Genomic DNA, 24,650 nt, shown 5'->3' on the forward strand with positions numbered 1-24,650 from the left:
ATAGCGAGTCTGTTGCAGCAGCCGCTTCCCAACAGAGCTTTTTTCCGCCCAAAAAGCCCCAAACTACGATTTCTGCAGCCTCCAGCCCCGGAGACCCCCGCCGCGGCAGGGGGCGCGCTGCTCGCAGCGTTACACTCTAGCCTAGAATGAGGCGTCTCTGTGGAAGGGGCGCTCTGGCGCCGGGGGGGGGGGGGGCAGACTCTATGGTGGCTGGGGGGAGCTTGCGCCGGTAGCGGGAGGGGGGAGCGGGGGAGGCGCCGCTCTGGCCGGCGATCAGTGGTGGAGGCGAGGGGCGGGGGCCGCTCTGGCCGGCGGACTCGCTGGTGCGGAGTCCCGGAAGCGGCGTTCCCCCAGGCCGGGCGCGGAATGGCGGAGAGTCCGGCCGCCGAGGAGGCGGCCCCGGCCGCGGTGCTGGCGGCGGCGGCGGCGGGCAGCGGCGGTGCCTCGGCCGGCCCGGGCGGCGGCGCGGGGAGCCCCGGCGTCTTCATCCCCGCTGAGCTGTGGGCGGCGGCGGGCTTCGGCGCTGCGACGCCGGGCGCCGGCGTCGCCCCGGGGAGCGGCGGGGCCCCCATCGCGGCGGCGGCGGCGGCCGCGGGGGCCGCGCTCCTCACGCACTCCGCCTTCTGGGACCCCACGGTGAGCGGCGACTGGGACAGCGAGCGGCCCAGCCCGGCCTGCCTCCTGCGGATCAAACGGTGAGAGAGCCGCGCTGCCCGTCGGCGGCGGAGCCTCCCCGCCCCGGGCCCGGTGGCTGAGCGGCGCTGCCGGGTGCCGGCTCCCGTAGCGGCCCTGGGGGGTGGCTCCGGTCCTCGCCTCTGCCGGCCTCGCGGGGCTCCCCCGGGCCTAGCCGGCTGTGGGCCGGGGACCCCCCCCCCCGCCCCCCCGCCCCGGCGTCTGTTGCGGGGGCTGCCCGGGCGGAAAGCGGGCGCGGAGCCGAGGCTCGTAAGGCGGCAGAGGCGCTTGGCTCGTCCCCGGTACCCTCGGGGCGGTAACTGTCCCCTGGGCCTCACCATCCCCTCGCCAGCGGTCCCGAAGAGCTGGGTTCGGGCCTGGGGACAGGCCCCGGTCCCTCCCTGTGTCCTGGGGCTTTCCTGGGGACAGACCCCGGTCCCCACCGTGCCCCGGGACTCTCCTTGGCCAGGTGCTTGGGCGAGGATGGAGTCTATCACACCTCGCCTGCCCTGGAGCTGTGGACCCCTGTGCCACCATCCAGGGTCTCTCTTTCCGTCTGCTGTTGCTGGGGCGTTTGGCAGCGGAGCTCCTTGGTGCACGGCTCTAATCCTGCCCTCGGGATCGCTGGCTGCTCCTCGGGCGTGCTGTTAAATGGGGAGGGGAGCAGGCTTCTCAGTCCCCATCAACGGTCGAGTTAAGATATTTATCCTAAACCTGCCCGTAGCGATCCTCCTTCCTGCTGGTGCCCACCCGTTTGGCTGCTCTGACCCTTTAAAGGATCATCTGGTTAAACCTGGCGTGTCGATAGCCTTCGGTATAACGAGCAATATGGTCTGGTATTGTTCGACATGCTGGCACTGTTTCAACAACTTCTTCCTCTTCCTTCAGAGCAAGTATTGCTGCCTGCCAGGCTCTTGCTCATCCTTGTTCTAGAGCTTGTGTAATGTCTTCCAAAGATGGCACCAGATATTTGGGCACTTTCCAATCCAAACACCAAAAGCACTGACTTCGTAACGGTAGGCAGGAAGGCGAGGCTCACCTGTTGCCCTCGCACTTGTTCTCGCCCTGGAACCTCGCTGAACTCTGGTTGCTTCCCAAATGGGAAAGTTGAGCGGGAGCTTGTCCTGGAGCTGGGCGCAGCTCCGATTAGGGGAGGGAGGTTTTTTGGCGATGAAAAGTAATGGATGCCATTCAGTCTATCTGTAAACTGCAGGGAGTTGTAGGGGATTTATTACTTTTCAGTTCATTTAGTCCCCATTCCGAAGGAAACAAGGCCATTGCGATCAAGTGTGTATGTGCATCCGAACTACTCTTGAACCGGCTGTCTGATTAAACCCAAATTTGTCAGAGCAGTAACGGTTTTCAAAGGCGGTTGAGTCACGGTATATTTGGGGAAAACAAATGACTGGGTACACGAAAGGGATCCTGTAAATAGTCTGAGTGTGAAGAAGGAAAACATGGGGCGGGAAAGTCATCCTTTAAACAACAAAATTCACCTAAGAGAACTTTTAAACCACTACCGTAGGGGAAGTTTATGGTTGAAGTTTTACGCAGTGGAGCTGATCTGTGGTAAAATACGAGGCAGCAGGTAGTCCAGGTCTGATGCCTTGGTCTGATGCCTCGTGTATTGATTCACTGAATGCTGCTTGTGCTCTTGAAATGCCTCAGCTATTTTTGGGGATAAGTTGAAAGAGCTCAGCCAGAAAACAGTCAGAGGCAAAAGAAAAATGTCTAGCTCTTTGCAGGTTGCAAGTTTCCATCTTAAAAGTCTGTCCCTTTGTATCTGCGCACAGATTTGTCATCTAGAACGTTCCGTGCCTCAAGGGCTGATGAACGTCAAGGGAGATCTTGACTAATTCCTGTTTCCTTTATTCAGGGATATCATGTCCATTTACAAGGAACCGCCCCCGGGAATGTTTGTTGTGCCTGATCCCCACGACATGACCAAGGTAAGAGAAGACTTGGAGCTGGTTCAACTTTCCGCTTCTCTGTATGTTGCTGTTGATGGCTGCTTTAAGGGTCTGCCCAAATGGAGTATTCCCTTAATGTTTTGAGAGAAGTCAGGGTGAGTCTTGCAAGAGCATAATGAGGCTCCATTTTTCTTGGTGACATTGAGATGGGCTGCATTTAAAATGGGAGGAGGCTCTCAAGGAAGCTGGCTCTGTGGAGAGATACCATCACAGGGATCTGAGGAGCTTCCACAGATAAAGCCAGCTCTGCTTTAGTGGCCCTGTGAACCAGTAGGGTGTGCTGATCCAGCTTGTTTAGTCCTACTGATGCTTGAAAACAATCAATAGAGCAGCTCAAAGAAGAGGGAGCTCCATGGAAAGCTGTTGGCCATGGGGGGCTTCTCAGAGAGGCTGGAAATGAGAAACGTCCATTAGCCACAAGCAGTGCTGGAGTATCTATAATCCGCCTGTGGAACTTGGAGATGTTTAATTGTTGTGAGCTGGTAAAGAGATGCATCCCTGCACCCGAGCCCTGTCCCGCTGTGGAGCTGCCCGCCGGGTTCTCACAGGTACCAGGGTCGCGTGCAGGTCTGACCCACGCAGCCGCTCCCACCGCATCGCCTCCAGCAGACCTTCTCTCTAGGGACGCTGGCATGGCTATGGCCTCTTCTGCCCCGGTTCTTCCCCTCCTGGCTCTCCAGGACTGGGAATTTCCGATTATGTCAGAGAGAACGCAGTGAGCTGGGAGGCAGAAGTTGCTCAAACGGTGTTCTTGATCCACTGTGTTTCTTGGCTGGTGCTGCCCTTTCTCCAGCCAGTATCAGCTGGTCTGGCTGGGCTGGTTCCTGAGAGTCGTGCGTGCATGCGTGTGAGGTTGCTTTGGTTTTTTCCTCTGCTGCGCACTTCTCCCACCCCCCTGACAAATGTGGCATCCCCCACGTCAGTCAGCCTGCCTGACTTAGGGCCCCTGGCTTTTTGGAGGTAGCACAAAGGGAGTGTCTCTGCACAGCCAACTCCTACCTGGGGCACTTAGCTGCAGCTCTGGCTTCCCTCGGCGTGGATAGCTGAAAGTGCCAAAATGCCCTTCGACGGAAATGCGGGTTTGTAGAACGCCAGCCTCGGGGCTTTTAACTGAAATCCCGGGGAGGTACGAGGATCGTTAAAGGAGACTGCTTGGATCACTTGGGGAGTAAGTTTCCCTAATAGCCCAAAGGGAGTAGATTTCCTGGTATACAACTGGGATCTTTGAGGGTAATTAGCATGGAGAGAATAGGGTCTTAATTTTGGATCCTGGCAGAGGAAATTGAGTGATTGGTTTTAATAAGACCAAATCAGCACGAGACCATAAAATTGAGGAATGCTCTAGTTTTGGCAGAAATTCTGAATTTTTTTTTCTTTCTAAAATTAGATTTTTTTCATATTTGAAATCTTTCTGTTTTTTTTTTTTAAGCAGAGCTTACCAGCTGAACTGTGATTCAGTCTGGTTTGGACTGTATAGAGATGTATGGGAGGCAGCTGTGGTGGACTCTGGCCAAACCTTGCGTTGGAAACCTGCTTTGCACATTGAGCGTGGCAGAGGGGAGAGAAGTGCGCAGCAGTGGCTCTGGCTAACGAGGGAAGGAGGGAGGGTTATGTATGGCCTGCACATGGCGTGTGCTTGTGGAAGATGCTGCCTCCGTGCTGCTGCCTGGGTGGAGATTTCTTGCCTTCGGTTGGCTTTGTTGAGGATTTGACGGTGCTGCACAATTTTGAAGTGGTGCGCAAGACGGGCTTTTGTTTTCCAGATTCATGCATTGATCACAGGCCCATTTGACACGCCTTATGAAGGGGGTTTCTTCTTGTTCCTGTTTCGCTGTCCTCCAGATTATCCCATCCACCCACCAAGGGTCAAACTGATGACAACGGGAAATAACACAGTGAGGTTTAACCCCAACTTCTACCGCAATGGGAAAGTCTGCCTGAGTATTCTAGGGTAAGAGGAGACTTTGGCTGTTTTGATGGGAAATCAGGAGGTGGCTGCAGGCTGTATTCTGCCTCACGCATCCTTCTCAGCGCGTTGTGCCCTGATCTTGCCCCAGACGTGTGCTTGGATGCACCTTTATGCTTCTGTGAAGTCATGTGCAGAATCAGAGTCGTAAAGCAGCACAAATTCCTCTACTGAAATAAGAGTCTAACTTGTCTTTAAAAGCACCTGAGAACGGAGCAGGGGAAGCACGAAGTCCAGTGGATGCTGCCGCTTTCCTCCTGCTTCCCTTTGCAAAGCCTCGGCCCGAGCACTGTGTTTCTTCCGCTTTTGCGCTTTGCAGCTTGATCCTTAACGTTGTTTGAATGTAGGTTTTTGTGGTTTTAATTTCCTCTCTCTGTGTGGGTTTAAAAATAAATAAATAAAATTAAAAGCCGCTAAGAACTTCCTTGAGAGCCATTTGACTGCTCTGGGCTTCCACCTACACATAGTATGTGGGGCTGAGCGGTGGGTGTAATGATTTACAAGCGCTGCTCCCATGCTGCCTGTTCAAACAGGCTCCGCTGCTGCAAATGCTTGTTATTCACCTGCTTGATTTTTAAACATGTGAAGGTCCTGGTTGACTGAATGGCTCTTACGGCTCTGCCAGAGGAACCTTGGTTGTGGTGTGATATTCCCAACCCCAGCTGTGACAGTTTCAGTTGCCAGTAAAGAAAAGCTTTAGCTGAGACTCTGGACTGGTGCAGCTGGGGTGTTAGTACGTAGTTCCTTCTGCTGCAGAGAGGTAGTAATGGCAGCCAGGTGAGGAAGGGGCAGCGACGGCTTGAATTGCTGTCGGGATTTGGTCAACCGACAGGAGTCTGAGCGCTGATGTGGCTATAAGACTGCCTTTGCTGGGATGGTTTCAGCAGCGCTGTGCATGTGCCAGTTACGCCAAAGTTGGTCCAAGTAGCTGATACCCGTCAGCTGATAGATACTGGCCTCAGGGCTGGTAGAGAGATGCATTGTGCTGGGAAACTCCTTCCTCGGCACAGGAGTCTTCCTGATCCAGTGAGCTGGATGCCAACACCTGCAAAGCACTGAGATGTGTAGGGCATGTCCCTGTCTCGGGGGTCTGAATGCCTAGCAGCTCCCACGCAAGCTGCCTCGTTGCTCGTGCAATTGTAGCCCTGGCATGGAAGCTAAATTATTGAAGAGTGAACAAAGAGCCTCGGCCTTAGCAGAAATGGGAAGCGCAGAGGGAACTGCAACTGAAAGGATTTAGGAAGAGCATATGTGGGTCAGCACATCTTTGTTCAGCTCACAGGGAGACAGGTCTGTATCTGAAACTAGGATATTAAGGGCAAGCAGCAGAACAGCTTTTTCTGCTTACGCTGTTCTATGCAAAGGTTTTTGCTACCCTGTGTGTATGAAATGGGCACCTTATTCCTATAGCAGAGCATCCATTAGTGCTTTTGATGGCAGTCCTTGTGCTGAGTGTCTGCGTGACGGACTGCGCAAGTGATGGTCTTGTTTGAGTCTTGAAAATCAGATTTCGGTTCTTAAGAGTTGTTGGTTTTGACTTATGGTAGTGCTGGTAGCTTGCGTTGCTCCAGGCTGCTGTGCGAGATGATAGCCGTAGTTTTAAAGTGCCCTGTAAAACGCTTGGAAATGTTACTTTTCCTCAACTCTTGTGTGATGCCCTGCGTGTGTTAGCAGTGGAATGAAGTTTACCAGCCTCTCTTGTCTTGCTCAAGCTAAAGTACCCATTTGGTTGAGAGAATAAACGACTTTGACCCTGAAAACTTTCTTGGTGTCCAGTGCTTTCTATGTCTGTAGCAGCTGTTTCTTTTCCTGTCCCATTTCAGTAAGGTATAGATGTGGCTTCCCAAGCTTTCTGATCTTTGGTAGTTGGAGGGGTGGGGCTCACTGGGCCAGTCCTGCATTGTTAATTGATGCTTTTCTGTTTTAATGCCTCAGCACTTGGACCGGGCCTGCATGGAGCCCAGCACAGAGTATCTCTTCAGTCCTCATCTCCATCCAGTCTCTGATGACTGAGAACCCCTATCACAATGAACCCGGCTTTGAGCAGGTGAGAGTTTGAGGTGGATCATCTCTGGTTCTGCAGCTGTTTGTCTCTTCCCTCCACACCTTGCTCCTGGTGGCAAATCCCATTCTGGAAATGGGGACAAAAGTAGGTTATGTCGCTTGGCTCTTTTCCAGCTTGCTCTGCCTCTAGTCAGAGCTTGAGGGGGAGTTGCAAGCCAGCTCCGAACCGCAGGCTGCTTAGCTCACGTATATGTAAGGTAGCAGAAGAACAAGAGGCATTCGAGAAGTTGCCGGGGAGATGAGATGGCTCTTCATTTCTCTGCTACACGACTCCTGAAATGGCTTCCTTGGGACACATTGTCACGCAGAAACCAAACTGCTCAGGTTTTCATGGTCTCCAGCATCTCGGAGAGAGGCAGGTTTCTGTGCTAACTTTATCAGCTGACCTGTCTCCAAAGCTGTGGGAGTCTGAGGCTCTGGAGACATGTAAAATCTTGCCAGCTTTTCATTTGCCATATAAATTAGCTCAGCATACACAGAACAGACAAAACTGTAGTGGGTTCATGCACCAGTGAAATTCATCGGGCCCAGAAGGGAGAGATGAAGAGCCATTGCAGTTGTGTGGACTCACTGGCCCAAATTCTATTTCCAGGAGAGGCACCCTGGGGACAGCAAGAACTATAATGAATGCATTCGGCATGAGACCATCCGGGTAGCAGTGTGCGACATGCTGGAAGGAAAGTGTCCCTGTCCTGAGCCATTACGGTATGGAAAGGAGGCATGGAGGGAGCATAAGAAAGTGGGTGTGGGGAAGCAGACTAAACTTCTCTGGCTGCCCTTCCTGAAATCCTGAGAGTTGCTCCAGGGAAGAGTGAGTCTTTAACTCTCCCTGGTCCAGCGAAGAGTGGTTTTGTTTCCCCTGAAGTGGATGGCTGCATCTGTGTGGAGCCCAGGAGCTGTGCATTGACAAAGGCTGTGCTAATGTGCACAATGGCTGCATCCTCTGACTTGTGTTTGAGTATAAATGTGCCTTGTCTTATGGGAAGAAAAAAATCTCGGAGGGAGGGGAGCACAGCTGTTGTGGAAACATGTGCAGAATCTCTTCAGCTGCAGTGATGCTGCGGTTCGTCTCGCTCTGTGTCCTTGCCTCGCTGTAACCCTGTTAGTTGTCTGGGACACCCTGTACGCGTATCCACACTGATTACATGAACTGGAGTTCAGTGGGATGGGGTCACCCTGGATGACGTGACCGTTGTAACGCTGTCGTTTTGTGTTGACTGCTCTCTCGTTGCGTTCAGGGGTGTAATGGAGAAATCCTTCATGGAATACTACGACTTCTATGAAGGGGTGTGTAAAGAGAGACTTTATCTCCAAGGACAGACAATGCAGGTGGGTGGCAGACAATTTTCTTGTTGATAACACGCTGCCTTAGATAAGGGTGTGTGGTTAGTGACAAACAACAATGTACAGCACATAGACGGATGGGGTGGATCTGGATCTTTTCTGTGAACTGTATATTCCAACTCTGAATCACCAAACTGAGACATTCCTGTGGATAAAACACTACCTTCCCCGAGTTCAGAGTATGCGTACGGTCTTTTCAAGGCTGTTAGACTTCTCAGAGTGCTGGACCTGAGCCACTCTCCAGACAAGCAGGTACTTCTTTCAGCAGTGGAACCGGTACAGTTTGCTTTCATGTGGATTTGGTGTTAAGCAGGGAGGGCACATGCCAGTTGTCCAATGCTGGTGGCAACTGAACTCTGTTGCAGTATTTTCCTGTTGGGTCACTGCTAGAGTTTCTCTTTTTCTGAGGTTCCTGTGCTCCTACAGCAGATAGGAACTTTTCTCTGACTCTCCTTGTTCTGTCAGATGAGATTGAAAGTGGCTGACTGAGTCAAAAGTTACTGGAGGAGGAAGGGGTGGGGGAAGAGTGACAATACAGCAGACACATCTAGACAGGTTCAATACAGGAGCTTGTTTCTGCAGGAAAGTAGACTTTAAAGAATAGATTGCCAAGCTATTTGCATATGAACAGATGTGTCTTCCTCCCTCATCAGCCACCTCTTGTCTGACTCATTGAGAAATTCCACTGCTAAGAAAAGATGGAGGTGGTTGATTTAATGATCTTGTGTCTCTGAGCCCTTTTTTCCTGTCAGTGCCTTCACTGGCTGTGTAATTCATAAATTGAAAGCACTCCCAAAGCAGCAGAGTCGATGTTTGGAGTGAGAAATTCCCATAAGGAAGGTCTGTGTCTGCAGGGAGTACTGAACTGAAGGCTGTGTAGTGAAGTTTGGTGACATTAGAGGATTGTCAGGTGTAGCCCGCTCTTGTTCCTTCTTCAAGGAGCCAGGGCTCAGTTGCTTTCTCCATGGGTTTATGGATTGTGGCCTGGGTCTGTGTTGTGCTCAGTTCCCAGAGGCAGGGACTGCTGTGGTCTGTCTTCTGCTCACTTGTAAATAGTAGTGCAGGAAGCATGAACACAACGCGCTGGAGAGATGGCATTGTTGTCTTCATTACCCTGTGTTTAAAATGAAGTCGCTCCAGGCTCAGTATCAGTTGAGCGCTTGCCAGATGTGCTGTCTTGTTAACTCTGGGGCCACATGTTGGCTTGTACCAAAGATTCCCATCAGATAGGACAGTGTAAACTCCACCACCACCTTATATAGCTCTGGTAACGTGGCTTCGACCTGGGATGGGGATAAAAGCAGTAAATGTTAAGTAATCTCCACAGACTTTCTGCCTCTGACTTGGCTACATCTCAGGCTGGGGGCCTTGATTTAAAATAGTGATGCTTTCATTTGGAAAGGGTCTTTAGCACTAATATAAAGTGTGGTCAAGTCTTTGGCCTCTGGATTTTAGGGGCTTTCATTTGTAATGTTTTCCCTGCCTCTTTGGAGTGGGCCTGAGACCAAATCTATGAAACAGTTTACTTCCTCAAAGCTGCTAGTAGAAATCCAAGCCACGTCCACCTGGCCTTTCACGTGTTTTTGAAGTTCGCTTGGGTTTGTAAGGTTTCCCAAAAGAGACTCCAAACAGAAATTATCTTCAGTCTTCAACCTCTGCCATGACAGTGGAAAGTTTAGGGGCCTCTCTGTCATAAGATGGGATGTAACCCTTAAGTCCTTGACCATTTGTTGCCCAGTTACTATGCAGCTTTTTTCTTTCTGCCTCTTGCCAGAAGGATAACAGTCTACATTAATAGGCTTATCTCTGGTTTTCTTCCAGGATCCTTTTGGTGAAAAACGAGGCCACTTTGACTATCAGTCACTATTAGTGCGTTTGCAAGGAATTCGGCAGAAGGTGCAAGAGAAACACCAGCAGGAGAATACAGAAATAGACTCTGAGAGCAGCTCCTCTGAGACAGAGACAGACACTCAAGGTTGCTCTAAAGCTTAGAGCTGCGTTAAGAGTGGAGAGGCCAAGCCGTGGGGATGTTCTGTCTTCACACTCTAGAGTACCCCTGACAGACTCGACAACCAAACCAATGCCAGAGCGGAGAAAACTGCAGGATATCTTCTGTCTCCTTTTACTGCTCTGGTGGATAACGCTGAACGAGAAGACTTCATGCTAGACAAAGCCAAGCTTGTGACAGGCTACTCTTTAAAGGTACTTACTATGCTAGAAAGCTGGAGCATGTGGCATCAGGTTATTTTTTGGAAACACCTACACTGGTTGTTTTTTTTTCTTTTTTTTTTTTTTTTCCATTTGATTAAAGAATGAGATCTAGACTGCAAATTCTCTTTACAGCTTTTCTGTTCCTAGACAGTGAGCCCTTCCCTGGGGCCATGCTGAACGTGGAGCTGTAGCTGTGGGAGCGCTTTGATGAGTCCAGGGTATGACAGGGCCCACGCACCGTGTGCCCAGGTGAAACCTTTTTGCGTGGGTTGGGAGAGATGGAGCCTCTCTGCTCTGTGGAGCCCATCTACCTGATGTCTTTCTTCTAGACACTGTTCTAGACAGACCAAAGATAAAGAGCAGTGGTGGAATCTGGGCTCCTTTCTGAAAGCTTTACTCAAGCCCTGGGTGACTTTGTCCACTGAGACTTCAGGCGCAAAGGGGCGGATGAAAATGGAAACTGCAAGAATCCATAAATCGAGTGCAGGTGTGTTCATCCTGGTGTTTTGGGGAAGGGAAGGTGAGAAAATCATTGGTCAGAGATGGGGGGAGCACTTAAAAATAAGTCTAGTTTGTGTATTATTTTTTTAAGGTGTTGATTTGAATTTAGCATTCTAGTAATATTTTATTCTGGCTGCTCTGAACGGAGCTGTTTTGTTTCCTTAACTGAAGTACTCTTTGCTTTCCACCTCTCTATACTCAGTGTAATATTTTATTTTCCTCCCTTCTTTCTCCTGCCACCTCACTCCCTGCTGCTACCTTGATCCATCAGATTGAAACGCTAGAATAAGGGGCAATTCTAGCTGAGGAAGCCACTGTTTCTGGGTGGAGTTCTTCAGAGGTGTACGCCTCGTTACTGACAAATTCCTTTGCCAAACTTGGCCGAGCGCAAGCTAGCCGAGTGTCGTAAAGTTTAACACTTCAGTGCTTTGAACGTTTTAAACAGCAGCTTTTTACTGCGAGCGAAGGCCGGCCTCTTGGAGAGGTGTCTGCTGGCTGCGAGCGACATTACATCAAGACGTGTTCAGTGTAACTTGGGTGGAGGTGAAATACCCACTTTCTCCAGGTAAATGAGCCTGGTGATGATTGATTGGAGCAGTGTAATGTTTTGTTGATAAAGAGCTTAATCTACTTTTTTTTAATTATTATTATTATTATTTTTACGGGAGCTTTGATAGAAAGCGAAGCACAAAGTTGCACATTGTCCTGGGCCCTCTCCCAGTTTCCTTAAACACCTTCCCACCAGCTCGGCCCTGTTTCAGACTCCTGGTGGTGCTGGGAGAACTTCCAACGCAGTCATCTTTGTTCTAAAAAAAGCGCAGAATAGAGGGGCCAAAAGACCCCTGCCGTGCGCTGTACAGAAAGGCAATGCCCCATGCGTCACTGAATTCTTTTCAGTCTCTGTGATTTATATCAACTCTTGCAGAACTCAGAAGCCTGCACGCTGCCGCTTAAGCAGCTCTGAAAAGCTGAAAGGTGGAAACATTTTGGAATTGTTAAGGTGCCATTTAACAACTTGGGAACCTTTTTTCCCTTTAGCAAGCAAACTCCCCTGGGTCTGTCATTGGCTTGATTTAGACTTAAACCCTGTCTTCCCTCGAGGGAAAGCTGAACTTACATAGGACTCACTCAACACATACACCAGATGAGAATAAATAAAGCGGTGTTCACCTTGAAATGAGGTCTCAGGGAGGCAGAGGGGTCTCCTGAGAAGTCATGAGCTGTGTGCTACTTTACAGCCTCTTTAATCCCATTGTAAATGTCACGTTGTTTTTCACCATTCAGTAGCATTGTGGGTAGAGCTGTGACTCTGCTGCCTTCCCAAGGCAGAGCTGGTTCTGAAATCTGTTTGTGATGCATGTGGCGTTACCATCCACCGATACAACGAAACAAGAAAATGCCTTATTGTGGACACTATTCACATAACTAGCATGTGGCTGTAAAAGAGAAGTATTAGTTTTATAGCTCTAATGTTGTCTGTCCTACCATTTCTGAATGTTTCCATTTCAAAGTGACAATCCTCAAATGACTGCTCTAGGCAGAGATGTTTTAGCAACAGATTTTTAGACCTAATTGAGTTGAAAATATATGCACAAGAGTCACTCTAAGATACCTTGTTTATATACTATTGTACATAAGATTTTTTTTTTTTGTGCAATAAAGTTTGTTTTGGCAGAATCTAGACTGGTACTCCTTAGTGGAACAACGACTCCTTCCCAGAGCAGAGAGGACCACAGAACAGTTTCTCAGTGTCGCTGCTGGCTCCAAGATTCTTTAGCTAGAGTCACAGTTGCATCCTCTGAGCCTGCACTTGCAATAGCAGCTTAGATAAAATTTTCCTCTTGCTGTGACAAGGCAATTAGTGGTCTGTAATGGCAAGTGGCATTTCCACCCACAACAGAGGATAAAATTCAGAGGTAAGCACGTATGAATTAGTCCTATGAAACTTTTCAAGCTAGACACTTTTTACAAAACTTTTATTTCAAGTCCGCTGTCCCTGTGTTTCAGGTGATATACAAATAACCTCACAAGAAGAATTATATACAGGCACAGAACACGTAGGAGTCAAGGTATTCCCTCCTTGGCTTCCTCTGGAGTGATTTCCTGAGAGTACAGCTCTGTAAAGAGAGCAGGCAGCCAGTACTGAGGTTCTCCTGCTGCCTGCGTATCCAGCCAGGCCATTCCTTCCTTCAGCAAGTGTTCCTATACAAAGAGAGCGGAAACTGTGAGTGAAACTTAACTAAATAGCTGAGAAATCATTCACAATAGAGGCCTGACCCCACATTTATTCTAGGGTAAGGGAGGGTGTAGAACTTGGGCTACAATAATTGTTACTCAACTTGACCGGGAGAAATATAGTTCAGACATCCAGCTGTGCCCACCGTGCATGTTTATGTAGGACCTGAGCTAACAAGATTCAAGTTTTAATGGCGATTAGTGAAGCCACGGGAATATCTGCAGCTTCCGAGACTCTGCTTTCCTCAGTCTGTGTTTACACAGTGTGTACTCTGCCTTTGGTCCCCCAGCCAGCTTAGGATCCCCTGTGCATGCCATGGTAACACAGCCCCAGCAAAGCGTCTGCTGCAGGGCTGCGGGAGCAGTCACTCTACACTGTCGCTGAACTCCACTGTGCACAAGAGACCTTCATACATACCAGCACTTGCTTTGCACGTTCCGTCTCCCACTTCAGACTGGATCTGATCTCACTGACTGTTACATAGCCCTTTTTCTGAAATGAGAGGAAAAATACTGTGTGCTTATCATCAACTTAAGTCCGTAGTTTAGAGGAGTGTGGACAGTTTTGCCTATAGGCCTGGTCTAATCACAGTTCCTTGTCATGGAAGCAATAAGGTTCTTTCAAGGTGGTTGTATTATAAAATCTCCTGGCTCAATACCTCTGCCAGCTGCAAGACGACAGTGTGATCCATGTTCAGTTCAGCTGGTACAGACTGGATCAGATATGTTCCACCAACAGGGATAATCCCAAAGCCATTCCCCAAGACCTTCAGTTTCTTGATTGCACGAAGGAGATCATCCCTGAGAAGCAGAGGTCAATGCAAGGCTTTAAAGCGAGAGCCTCTCTCAAACTGCACACTATGTTCTGTAAATGAGGAAGACTTGACATGCAGAAGCTATGAGCAATAATAGCTCCTTGGAGCTTGCTGCAGTTTCAGGTAATCAACAGCTGAAAAAAATTTATAAAGCAATTCAGAATTAGTTTGCATATCTGTGCCCCCCTTCAGAAGTGCAGACTTGCATTAGAGACACACTTGTAGCACCCGAGCTGCAAGTGCTAAACTTTAAGATTCAGCCCCAATTAGTGATCATGGTGAGTTGTGTCCTAAAATCTGCTTCTGTAATGACACATATCAGCCCCTTCCTTACAGCTCAGGAGACCACAGCTGCTTCAGCAGACTGTGGCAGTAAGAGAACTGGATTTGCAGGGGACTAATTGTCTTCAGCTCAAGGCAACAGTCCTTTATACCTTAGGGCTCCCAGAGAAAGCACACTGCTGCTTTCCGAAACGGTTAAATCATTAATTGTAGATCACATGTAAGTGGCTCCATTGCTAGAAGTTAAATTTGGAGTCCAAGTAACAGCAGCACCTTCAAGTGCTGCTGAGATCAGTCACCCCCTTTTCTTCCCCGAATGCTACTTGATTCCCCTTTCCGGTGCCATAGACACTCACTGGCTGACATCCTGAGCAAACTTCCCCCTTCCCTTCAGCACTTGCTGATGAAGTTCTTCCAGCGTTATCAGACCTAAGAGTCAACAAAAGGGGACAGGAAAGCATTACTGCATAGCAACAAAATTACTCCAGCAAGAGCAGTCAAGGGTCCTTTGTGCATTTGCCACTGGCTCACCCCTGCCTTCCCTTTTACAAGCAGCTGTTCATTGTTCCCAGTATCAAGCCTTGGGTGAGATAAGCATTGAGTCACTTCTGTTCCCAGAACTAACATGCAGCAGTCAGCTGTTGCCTTCTCCCACAAATGTATTGGACTCAAGTTTCAGCTGGCTTTGCTGTAGCCCATTCCTGGTCTCAGATTGCCCTTTTGGAGTGAAGAACATCTACTATCTTTTCATTAGGCACTTATCACTGGTATTCCAACTCTTCTGGATATTGCTGTGATCCTTTAGAGACAATCTTACTGCCAGGCTCAAAGCAGTAACTTATCAGTTTCGTAATCCTTCAAGATTGTCATTGATCCCTGCCCTTCCCCGTGATACTGTGAGTTACAGTTTTGCTAACTCAACAGGGCAGAGTTGGTTGATTTCTGTAGAAATCAATGAAGGCAGGTGATTACCAGTGGTGTAGCTGTAACATGTTGTAGAAATAAAACAAGGCTTTTTGGGGACAATGAAGACAGAACTGCCATCTCAGTAATATGTGAAATCTAGTAAAGAACACTACACTGAGCCATGCGACTCATTTTCCACAGGGAAAAGGTATCCTCCTATTCACTGTATCTCCTAGAAACCAGACGCAGTGGGATCCTCACCTCCATTCCTGTGTTTCAGAGCCAGGCAAACTTCAATGATCTGCACACCCAGCTCATAGTAAAAGTCTCCAACTCCCAGCATCTCCGACCAGAATCCTTTACCGGCTGTGAAGTGAGAAAGGGGAAAGCGATTGGACCGTTGGCAAAAATATTCTTCCTTTTTTTTTTCTTTTTCAGTCTGCTTCGCACAATTACCGGTGCGAAGCAGACTGCTCGCAAACCTCGCTGTGAGGACTCTCAGAGCTGTCCGTGAAGAGTCTCCACTTTGGTTATCTCCACCCGTTTTCCCCCACTCTTTAAGTAAAAAACACCCAACGGTACATTACACCAATTCACAAACCCCAAGCATCAAACCAGCATCAGCTTTCCTCAAGGAAACTTCAGCTTCGCTACGAGCTGTTTACAGTATGAGAACAGTGAGATGAATCCTTAGGCATTAACCCCGGTGCCTGCTCCTCACATGCTAAAGGATCCACTCCGATCGTGGCACACATATCCTGGAACTGGACCCGGAACTCGGGGTTTTTACGGATCTCTTGCTTGTGTTTGCTGGCAAACTCTTCTAAGTTAGTCTTAAACATGTCCAGCTGCTTAGACATCTGAAAGAGAATTGCAGAGAAGCGTTTCTGTCTTAACACTTATTTAGTATAGTTTTTCTGTAAACACAGCACCCGACAGGCACTAAGCGAGCAGAGTCCTCAAGAAACGGGTCTCTGACATGCTGCCTGCCCAGCGCAGACGGTCCCAGTGGTCTTAAAGGAAGGAAACGAGATAAAAATCACTTGATGGAATCAGAATTCTCCACCTGTACACTTCTAACACTGAACACAGACCAGTATCAGTGGAGATAAGACAAGGCAAAGGGCTGTTCTGAACCAGGAGATAGGCTCAGAAGAGGGGGACGCAGTTATTCTCTGATGTACCTGGGGCAGAAACAGCTGTACAGAAATGAGATGTTGCTGAGGTACTGAGAAAGGAGGCAGAGCGAGATCTGTAGCAAACATCACAGCTCTCTGATGGAAAGGCAGCCTAATGGCTGCCATCATTATCCACGCTGCTCGTGGATAATGCTCTGGACACCGAAGCAAAGGGGGAAACGAAGCCCATGTTTGCGGCTGGGCCCACGACTACGGTTGTTCCCGCTGCCGGGGCAGGGGTGGATCTCCCACCTGGGCCAGCTGGTCTTCGGCCAGGACCGTCCCTCGCTCCTTGTACTTCGCCTGCAGGAGGAAAAACGGGATGATGGGAGACAGTGCTGAAGGACAGATGAACCAGAAACCAAACCTGCGTGAGGGAGATGCTCCTTAAAGATGGATGAAGCAGGAGGACCCCCGGCCCGCTGCCCTGGGCAAGCGGGGAGGCTGCCAGGAAGCCCGGGGCACCCTGAGCTTGGAGCAGGGCTGGCGCCGGCAGCTGTGAGGACGGGGATGGCCCCGCACAGAGCCTGGCACCCCCCGCCACAGGGCCGAAGGGGCCTGGCCCCCCTCACACGGTACCGACGGAGCTTGGCAGCTCCCCACCCGAGACCGGTGGGGTCCGGCACCCCTCCGGGGCCTGGCAACCTCCCCCGGGGCTACTGGGTCCTGGCACGGCCCGGCCCGGCCCGGCCCGGCCCCTCCCCAGCGGGGTCCCGGCTCCCCTCACCTCCGCGAGCTTCTTCTTGGCGATGGCGCCCGCGCCCACCCCCCGCCGGTGCATCCCGGCCCCGCTGCCCGCCGCGCTCCGCCTGACGTCATCTCCCCGCGACAGGCGGCGATGACGCACGGCAGGGGGTGGGGTCTCTCTCCCGGGCACCAACTGCTGTGTCTCCCCCCCCCCCCGTGTAACGGGGACCCCCCCCCCCCCCCGGGTCACCCCCCGAGGGCCTGGGGGGGGGGGGGGCACTGGGGGCCTCAGACCGCGCCGGGGGTCCTTGTGTGTGTGTATGGGAGGGGGGCGAGACCCTGCTGGGGTTGGGTCCCCCCGGGGTGGGGGCGAGGCCCTGTTTGGGGCGTTGGGTCCCCTCTGTGGGAGGGGGTCCCCCCCCGGGGTGGGGGCGAGGCCCTGCTTGGGGCGTTGGGTCCCCTCTGTGGGAGGGGGTCCCCCCCCGGGGTGGGGGCGAGGCCCTGCTTGGGGCGTTGGGTCCCCTCTGTGGGAGGGGGTCCTCCCCCGGGGTGGGGGTAGCCCTCACTGGAGGGGGTATCCGTCTCCCCCGGGGTGGGGGAAGCCCCGCTTTGGGTAAGGGAGACCCCCCCCCCAGCTGGAGGTAAGTCCTTGTTTGGGGGGTTGGGTCCCCTCTGTGGGAGGGTGTCTTCCAGGGGGTGCAGGGGAACCCCGGTTTGGGGGAGGGCAGGTCCTCGGGACTCCTTTGGAAGGGCAGGCTGGCTCCCGGCCGGGTTTCAGCAGGGCCAGCCCTCGGCCGGGGTTCGTTTCTCTGCAGCCGGAGCTGACCTTCACCACCCACGGGCGATGCCAACGTCGTTTTTTAAGTCACGGCCCAGTGGCAGGTCCCAAACCGGAACCCTGCGATCGGGATCTTTGCGTGTATGGTTCAGCCAGCTGGAGGCCAGTTCACTGACGCAAGGTGTGCTGTGGCTCTTAGGAGCCTTGTTTGGAAGGACACTTATTTTTTTTAGCAATTTAGTAATATTCTGTAGCCCATCCCCAAATCAAGTCTTATCTGACTCTTATTTTAGCTTCAGACTAAACACTTTATTGCTTGCATTAGCAAAATAGACAATATGCACAGAACAGAGTGAGTATAAGACACCTGCCTCCTTCTCATGTGTCTCGATAGAATGAAGAGGGAGCTCCTCGGGAAGGTTCTGGAGTTACACAGTCCTACCAAAGCAGAAATGGGAGAGAAAAACATCAATTCCTGTGATACTGCACTTCACCCATTTTCATTTGGTTCCTACAGGAAACGAGGCATAAGTTACTGCCTTCTCTACCCTCCAGCCCCCTCTGATACCTTGCAAATCCATTTTGATGGCAAGGCGTGTATCAAAGTTGGTATCTAATAGTACGTACCTACAAGTCTTGAGAAAAATCAGCAACTGGTTAGAGGAGAGAGATGCAAATAAGTGTTTCTCCGCAGGAAAGGCTGCAGCATGAGCTCAACAGTTACTTGTTTTCTCTGGCCTGCTGGCTGGCCACTCAGTTCACATTGTCTGACCAAGCTGCATGGAATTGTCCGTAGCACAGAGCTGCCTCTTATTTCCAACCTACATTTATTCATGGCCAGCTCATCCCTTTTTGTTCTTGTGCCAACTTTTGCCATTAGCATAAACAGCTCTTTTCTCGCTCTGTTTTTTTATAGATGGTGACTTTGTCTCTCTCAGCCTTCATTTTCCTCAACTAAGCATAGGATGGGCTTGCCATTCCCTTGAGCCTCCTCGGGGCCCTCCCCTGCACCTCTTGCATCTCAGCTTCTTGTGTTTCTCTCTGAATGCCTTTCATAGCAGTGCACAATGCACAGAAAAAGTATTTCCTGTGAGTGGTCTGATGAACACCTCTTTTTCTCATTAGAAAGGGGAAAAGGATTTACGAACCTCCCTTCTCTAGACAGTAATTGTTTGAAATTTGTCTTCCCCCATGTCTTTGTTGTTATCAATGGTCTGAAGATACTTTTGCAGAACCAAACTCTGGCCAGAGCTCTTAACTCTCCAGTCAAATCCAGCTGAGCTGTGCCCTGTAAGCACTCGGTGGTTATCTCAAGAAATCCTAAATTCAGGGATTGAACGCTGCAGCAAGTACCTTTGGGGACAAGGGCTGGGAAGGGATCTGTAGGGATGCTTGTAACCACAGGAATAGGTAGAACAGCCACTCACGTTGGTCTGCAGAGATCAGTCGACATGAGCCATGTCAGAAACTCCTCGTTCAAAACATCCTTCAAACCTTCGGAACCTTCCGGAGAGGTAAAACTGCAAGAAATATGCCATGCCGTAAAGACAGCAGAGAGGCAACAGTCCAGACGCAGTGTATATCAGCCTCCTATCCCAGTCCCCTCAAGTTCACAGGGATATTTTATTTTCCTTGTCTTCTAATATCTTTGACTCGGATAAACCCACAAAAAGCTTTCACCTCTTTTTGACACGGTGAGCTCTTTGCGCACAGCAGTGCCTTGATCTTGGCATGTTTGGGCTGCCCAGCAGTGACATGTCTGTCAGGCTTGGGGGACGAGAAGGAACGGTTCAGTGACCCCCCCCCCCCTGCACCCCACCTCCTCTTAGACCCAGCAGGCATCAAAAACAAAGGCAGAGCGTGGGTGAAGCAGCATCTACGCTCCAAACTCACAAAGGCAAGTCTTTGTTTCCAAGAAGGACTTTCCCCTGCAAGTCGCATTTTTTATTTGCAATTAAGGAGATTAAGGGAGACACTAGAAAACAATTTTTTTTTTCAAATGAAGCTAGTCAAGCTGATTAATCTCTAGCAGCAAAGGTTTCCCTTCCCCCGTCCCCCAAACAGGTTAGACAAACATCTGTCAGGAACAGTTTAGGGCGCGTTGATCCTGCCTTGGAGCAGAGGTCAGACTGAATGACCTCCCGAGATCCCTCAAAGCCCTCGTTTCTTTGATTTTGTGTTTTCCGTATGACTAGCAATTCCCAGTGTCTGATTTTCTGAGCGCTCGGCCTGAGACACCTCTGTGAACCATAACTGTGCTCATTTCCCCCACCCCGGGTCATCCCCTGCACCCTGGTTTCTAAAGCAGTTTTCATGCAAAGGCTGTAAAAGACAACAAATGCCCCCAGATTCTTGTTCTGCGTGGCTGTCCCATGACTCCCTGTAGTTAGTAATTCCATTTTTTTTGCCAGAAGACACTAGGATTGAGCCTGAAGGATGTGGGCTGTGTGCGGTAAGTGCCTTTTTTTCCTTCTTGCCACCATTTTAGGACTAAGCAGCAGCAACCTGTTAGGTTTTGTAAAATCCCCTTCATGTTAAAGGAAGGAAATGTATCCCTCATTCATTTGTTGGTGGGGTTTTTTTAAATATAGAAAGTGCCTGAGAACAGATTTTTCTTTGGACTCGTGTCTAATTTGCTTTTTGAACATTTGTGACATAAGCTAAGACTGGGGGAGGTGAAACAGGCTATTGACAGGCTGTGGATATGCTGACACAGCACAAAGCCGCGCAGCGCTGAGATACACGAGCGTGCTCTCGGCCAGATGGCTTGGGGAACGAAGGCACGAGCTGCAGCAGCAGAGCGTTCCATATGGGCTCGGTTACCTTGCCCAGAGGTACCTGTTCCGAGCGAGCTCGTATCGCCATCGTTACCGTGATCATGACGATTTTAAGATGATTACATCTTAAAAAAAAAAAAAAAAAATGTCCGAGTGTCCCCGGTAAAGGGCACAGATCAGAAACAAACTGGGAAATTCCTGCTGGGTCAGGCAGGCATCGCTCTCCTGCGTGGTTTCACGTTTAGACGGCAGGCTTTTCGTAACAAGAGCTTGTAGCGGTGATACGAGGCAAGAAGTATTTTGTTTCTTTTTTTAAAAATGAACCGGTCAACATGCTGAGAGCGTGAACGAGTGGGTTTGTTGGTTGGTTGGTTTTTTTTTTTCCCCTGTGGGTTGATTTGATCAAATCAAAATGTTTCGCAGAAATGTATCAATTTCATCTTGTTTTCACTGGAGAGTTTTCTTTTGAGAGGGCATTGTTTTGATTAGGTCAAAGCACTTCATTTTGACTTCTCCGTTTCGGTGATGTTAGAGGAGCGGATGCGCTTCAGCCCTGTCAAAAGTCCGTGCTTTGACCTTATCAAAGCGCTGGGTTTTGATGAGGCTGTGCTGACATTTGCAAAACCAAAAAAAGACCCCAGTGGTCTGTATTTTTGAAATTGGTATTTTGTGAGAGATTTCAAAATTAGAAAGGCTTTTTTTTTTGTCTTTGTTCTTTTCCTCACTCATGAGACAGAATTGCAAAATGCGAAATTTCCTTTTGAAATCAAAACCCTCTCGTTTTCCTATGTGACGCCGTTACCATCGATAACTGCCCCAAAACATTCCTTCGAAAGTTCAACCCTTGGGGACCTCATCCCTCCCTGCGACCGGATGTTCTCTTTCTATTCTCCCATCTCACCTCTGATTTTTCTTGGCTTTCAGAAGCCAGGCAAAGAAGTCTTTGGCTTCCTGGGTGCCCAGGTCCAATCTTTGGCCATTCGCAGCTGATACTTGGGGCTCAGCTTCCCTCTTGTATGGCTCGATGATGTTGCTGGAAAGGCGAAATGGGAAGGTATCAGCCCGAGGTGCCACAAGAGGGTGCCAAAATGCTGCTTTTCCACAAAACCCAGCTCCCTCCCACTCCATCTACCAGCAGCCAGAGAAGAAGGCGGTCTTGGACAGGGAGAGGGATAGTTGTTCTGTGTGCCGACAGACCAGAAACATTTTAGGACTTAGAAAAATAAAAGAAAAAAGAAAACCAACTCCCTAGAGAATCACTGCTGCAGTCCAAGAAAAATATACTCGGCTCTACATTCTTCTGTAGCCATCAGTTGGCTGACGACAGCTGTGAGTTTGGATCGTAGGAGCACTGAAAGTCTACACACTTACTCGCTTTTCTTCTCCCGTCTGGCTAGCAACCATTCCACAAAGTTCTTCTTCAGCATGTTATCCATCGTGCGGCTGTAATCGCTTGCCAGGGTGGCCTCAGAGTAGCGTCTTTGCACTGGTCTGGCACTGGGAGTCCTTATACTTACGCTGGGGTAAGAGCAGAGACAGAGTGAGTCCGGCACAGAGCGGGAGCACGTGCCGTGCAGAGTTTTGCTTGGGTTACGTGTGGTGGCCCATGCGGTCCCTACAGTCGGCAAGGTTGTGTGATCGCTTTTAATCTCTCTTGGGCCAGGTGACTCTTCCCGCACTGTAACACGAGGAGATGGCCAGAGAAGGGGCTAGCATGCTCCCCATCCATTTTGCTGGCTGCTAACGCAATTGCAGCTCAGATTGGAGAACTCGGGAGGAGATGAGCTCAGGATATTTGCTGATAGTCTGGAGTCAGTGTGGTTTTCCCTCCCGTAGCCTGATTCGCATGGACTTTGGCTCCGAGCTAAGGCACCAAGTGTGCTCAGGCTCCCTCCTCCAGTGAGCTGCACACCTAAGGCAAGGAAACCTTCTCCTGTGTCCTTGAGAGGCTCAGGGGTGGATGGCAGGAGACAAGGGCTGACCCCGAGACCAGTGCTCATCTGACAGTGTAGACAGAGTCGGTGCCTATCTAACTTAGCAAAAGATTTCAAGGCTGATCCTTTTTTAGTACTATTATCTGGGATTTCAGCAGCTCCTACTGCTCTAACAAGGATTCTCTTGGCTATTCTCAGGTGGTAGTTGGAAATTTGGGAGCAGGAGTCAGGGAAAGAGAGGGAAAGTCTTTATTATATACCTGCTTTATGTAACTGGTCATATTTTCAGAAGCTTCCAAATACTGGATGCCCCCTAGCCTCATTCATGCGAGATGATTACATCTCGTTTCTAGTTCTCAGCCAACCGTCTTCTCTTCCTGGTTGACTTCCAGCTTGTTCCTTCTAACCCAGAGCCATGAAGTTTGTAGGGAAAACTTGGGAGTTCCTGGCTCTGGCTCAAAGGCTCAGGGCTTTGGTTTGATATCTCTCTTATCATTTGCTCATCTCTGTACGCTTAGCTGTCTCTATTAGCTGAGATCTACCTCAGGACTCATGTTCTCACCTACTTACCAAGATACCAATGGAAAAAATCCATTTGCCTCCGGTGGGGAGCTGGAAAAGGCTCAAAATACACTGTGAGCTTTCCAAAACACTTACCCCGAGACGTTTTCTTCCATCAAAACAAAGCCCAGAGAAGCGAGGAGCAGAGAGAGAACTTTGAAAGACATCATTTTCTTGGCTGGTTTCTCTGTTCAAAAGCAGAGGGCAATCCAGATGTCCGGCCCCTATAACACATGGGAGACTTACGCGAGAGGACGGTCAACCCAGAGGGATGCGCGGTGGTTGGGCACGTGCCTGTGCTTGTAAATGTATTTCTTCAGTCCTTGTGCTTCGAGCAGCCTTCTCCATCCTACAAAGCCCTCTTCTGCCGTTCCCAGTTAAATTACTTTTTCAATGCCAATGCTCTTTCCCACCGTGGTGTCTTTTAATGTTGGTTCCCTATACTTTTATTGTAACCATCAAATTCATTGTGGGTTGCTCGTTCCTGGAGGCAAGGGCTTTGTCTTCCTCCATGTTTACAAGCTGACCCTGTGGGTACCTCATTGTGCTTTAAGGGTCGATTCAGTCTTGAGTATGTGAATGGGAACGTACGTTGGATCAGGCAATTCAGTAGCAATGGCATCCTGCTTATCCCACACTGCGGTTCTGCAGGATTTAGGAGCCTGATCTAATTTCTGGGAGATTTTGCGTTGGGATGGATAATGCCTCATGTAGGGACTGGAGCCAGAGTCAGTAAATATCAGTTATGAAAAATATCCCATGGACAGTGACAGGATTGGATTCCAAGATTTATTAGTTTCAAGCTGTTCCTAGTCCTCATGTCCACAGTTCGGCTCAATAGCCCTTGGACATTTGAGCTCTTTTAATTACTATTCCAGCTCTGCAAACTCCGTACAAAAATGGTTTTGATCATGGCTCACAGATATATTTTGTTCTCCCTCACCTCACTCTTTGTTATAGCTATTTCTGGAAACTGCATTGCAACGGAGAGCTGCTGTTAACAGGAATAATACAGTAACAAAAAGAAAAGGTCTAGATCAGGACTCAAGTATCGCATCCTTCAAAAATGTATTTGTACAATGAAAGAACTTTACTCCTCTAAGTAGTTATTTACACTCTTCCAACAGCCCAATTATTGTTTTGGAGAGAGCGAGAATTTGCAAGTTTGGATGTTGTTCGTAATTGTGGCGGTTTTTATTTCTGGAAAATTGTGACAGCTTTTACAAATGTTTTCAGCCCTTCCTATTCTGTGAGAAAAATACTAAATGCATTACATTATCTCAGATACACCAAGTTCTGAGGAATGCTCTTAAAAGCAAAGGTGTAATATTCTGAACACTGGCAAAATCCCTAAAATACTTAGACCTAAAGCAATAGAAGACAAATAGTTACAGAGTGTGTTAACAGCAGAAGTAAATTCCGTTATACAAAAAGCCGAGGAGTATTTTAAATGAGAAAGGAAAAAAAAAGTCATGATTAAATAACTGAGGTTTTCCCTCTTGTTTGCTTTTCGTTTCATATATCGGTGATGTGACTGTGGGTACGACGATGGGTCTGAAAATAGCCAAGTTGTGCAAGAATATTGTTCTGCTTAGGGTAATTATTTATGATGCTAGGAGAGGAAATGCACTGGAGCCTTAATTTTAAGAAAGGGCAGCACTCCTTCTCTGTAGAATTTACCCGAACAGGGAGGAAAAGCAGTCCACATTTTCAGAGACTGTTGAAAAACCATTTTTGAATTAATACAAGACCCCTTTGCCCGTGTGACA

General features: G+C 49.5%; 3 protein-coding genes across 4 annotated transcripts; 1 reads left to right on the top strand and 2 right to left on the bottom strand.

Moving 5' to 3' along the window:
* The first annotated feature begins 288 nt into the window (after window positions 1–288).
* Window positions 289–12,419, top strand: UBE2Z (ubiquitin conjugating enzyme E2 Z). 2 transcript variants are annotated; one of them, XR_012778614.1, is made up of 8 exons: window positions 289–695; window positions 2,549–2,621; window positions 4,406–4,593; window positions 6,544–6,655; window positions 7,265–7,377; window positions 7,911–8,001; window positions 9,838–10,218; window positions 10,360–12,419. XR_012778614.1 is itself a non-coding variant. In XM_075522842.1 (7 exons), exons 1-7 carry the CDS (start codon window positions 367–369, stop codon window positions 10,006–10,008), a joined length of 1,077 nt encoding a protein of 358 aa, XP_075378957.1. In that variant the 5' UTR covers window positions 289–366; the 3' UTR covers window positions 10,009–12,419. The 2 variants fall into 2 exon arrangements, 1 of the variants encoding a protein (XP_075378957.1); XM_075522842.1 differs by having other exon boundaries at window positions 9,838–12,419.
* A 268-nt stretch (window positions 12,420–12,687) lies between these two features.
* Window positions 12,688–16,978, bottom strand: SNF8 (SNF8 subunit of ESCRT-II). The gene is made up of 8 exons (XM_075522843.1): window positions 16,872–16,978; window positions 16,397–16,447; window positions 15,688–15,826; window positions 15,228–15,332; window positions 14,417–14,489; window positions 13,623–13,764; window positions 13,382–13,456; window positions 12,688–12,930 (listed from the first exon to the last, which is right to left on the bottom strand). The coding sequence occupies exons 1-8, from the start codon at window positions 16,923–16,925 to the stop codon at window positions 12,793–12,795; spliced, it is 777 nt and encodes a 258-aa protein (XP_075378958.1). The 5' UTR covers window positions 16,926–16,978; the 3' UTR covers window positions 12,688–12,792.
* Window positions 16,979–18,004: 1,026 nt separating this feature from the next.
* Window positions 18,005–23,096, bottom strand: GIP (gastric inhibitory polypeptide). Its single transcript, XM_075522975.1, has 5 exons — window positions 22,978–23,096; window positions 21,758–21,904; window positions 21,288–21,419; window positions 19,037–19,129; window positions 18,005–18,047 (listed from the first exon to the last, which is right to left on the bottom strand). Exons 1-5 carry the CDS (start codon window positions 23,049–23,051, stop codon window positions 18,038–18,040), a joined length of 456 nt encoding a protein of 151 aa, XP_075379090.1. The 5' UTR covers window positions 23,052–23,096; the 3' UTR covers window positions 18,005–18,037.
* Window positions 23,097–24,650: the final 1,554 nt, after the last annotated feature.

This window comes from Mycteria americana, chromosome 22 (genome assembly GCF_035582795.1).
Source record: "Mycteria americana isolate JAX WOST 10 ecotype Jacksonville Zoo and Gardens chromosome 22, USCA_MyAme_1.0, whole genome shotgun sequence".
Lineage (NCBI taxonomy): Eukaryota > Metazoa > Chordata > Aves > Ciconiiformes > Ciconiidae > Mycteria > Mycteria americana.

Bases quoted from the DNA above. Each gene is read 5' to 3' on its own strand.
- GIP (XM_075522975.1), bottom strand. From the start codon at position 23,051: ATGATGTCTTTCAAAGTTCTCTCTCTGCTCCTCGCTTCTCTGGGCTTT. The intron at 21,905-22,977 runs GTAAGTGTTTTG...CTCTTACCCCAG, and splicing joins ATGGAAGAAAACGTCTCGGG to CGTAAGTATAAGGACTCCCA. The intron at 19,130-21,287 runs GTGAGATGGGAG...TATTTCTTGCAG, and splicing joins AAAGCCAAGAAAAATCAGAG to TTTTACCTCTCCGGAAGGTT.
- UBE2Z (XM_075522842.1), top strand. From the start codon at position 367: ATGGCGGAGAGTCCGGCCGCCGAGGAGGCGGCCCCGGCCGCGGTGCTG. The intron at 4,594-6,543 runs GTAAGAGGAGAC...TTAATGCCTCAG, and splicing joins GTCTGCCTGAGTATTCTAGG to CACTTGGACCGGGCCTGCAT. The intron at 7,378-7,910 runs GTATGGAAAGGA...CGTTGCGTTCAG, and splicing joins CCCTGTCCTGAGCCATTACG to GGGTGTAATGGAGAAATCCT.
- SNF8 (XM_075522843.1), bottom strand. From the start codon at position 16,925: ATGCACCGGCGGGGGGTGGGCGCGGGCGCCATCGCCAAGAAGAAGCTC. The intron at 14,490-15,227 runs GTGAGGATCCCA...GTTGACTCTTAG, and splicing joins TCTGAAACACAGGAATGGAG to GTCTGATAACGCTGGAAGAA. The intron at 12,931-13,381 runs GTATGTATGAAG...CTCTTTGTATAG, and splicing joins AACGTGCAAAGCAAGTGCTG to GAACACTTGCTGAAGGAAGG.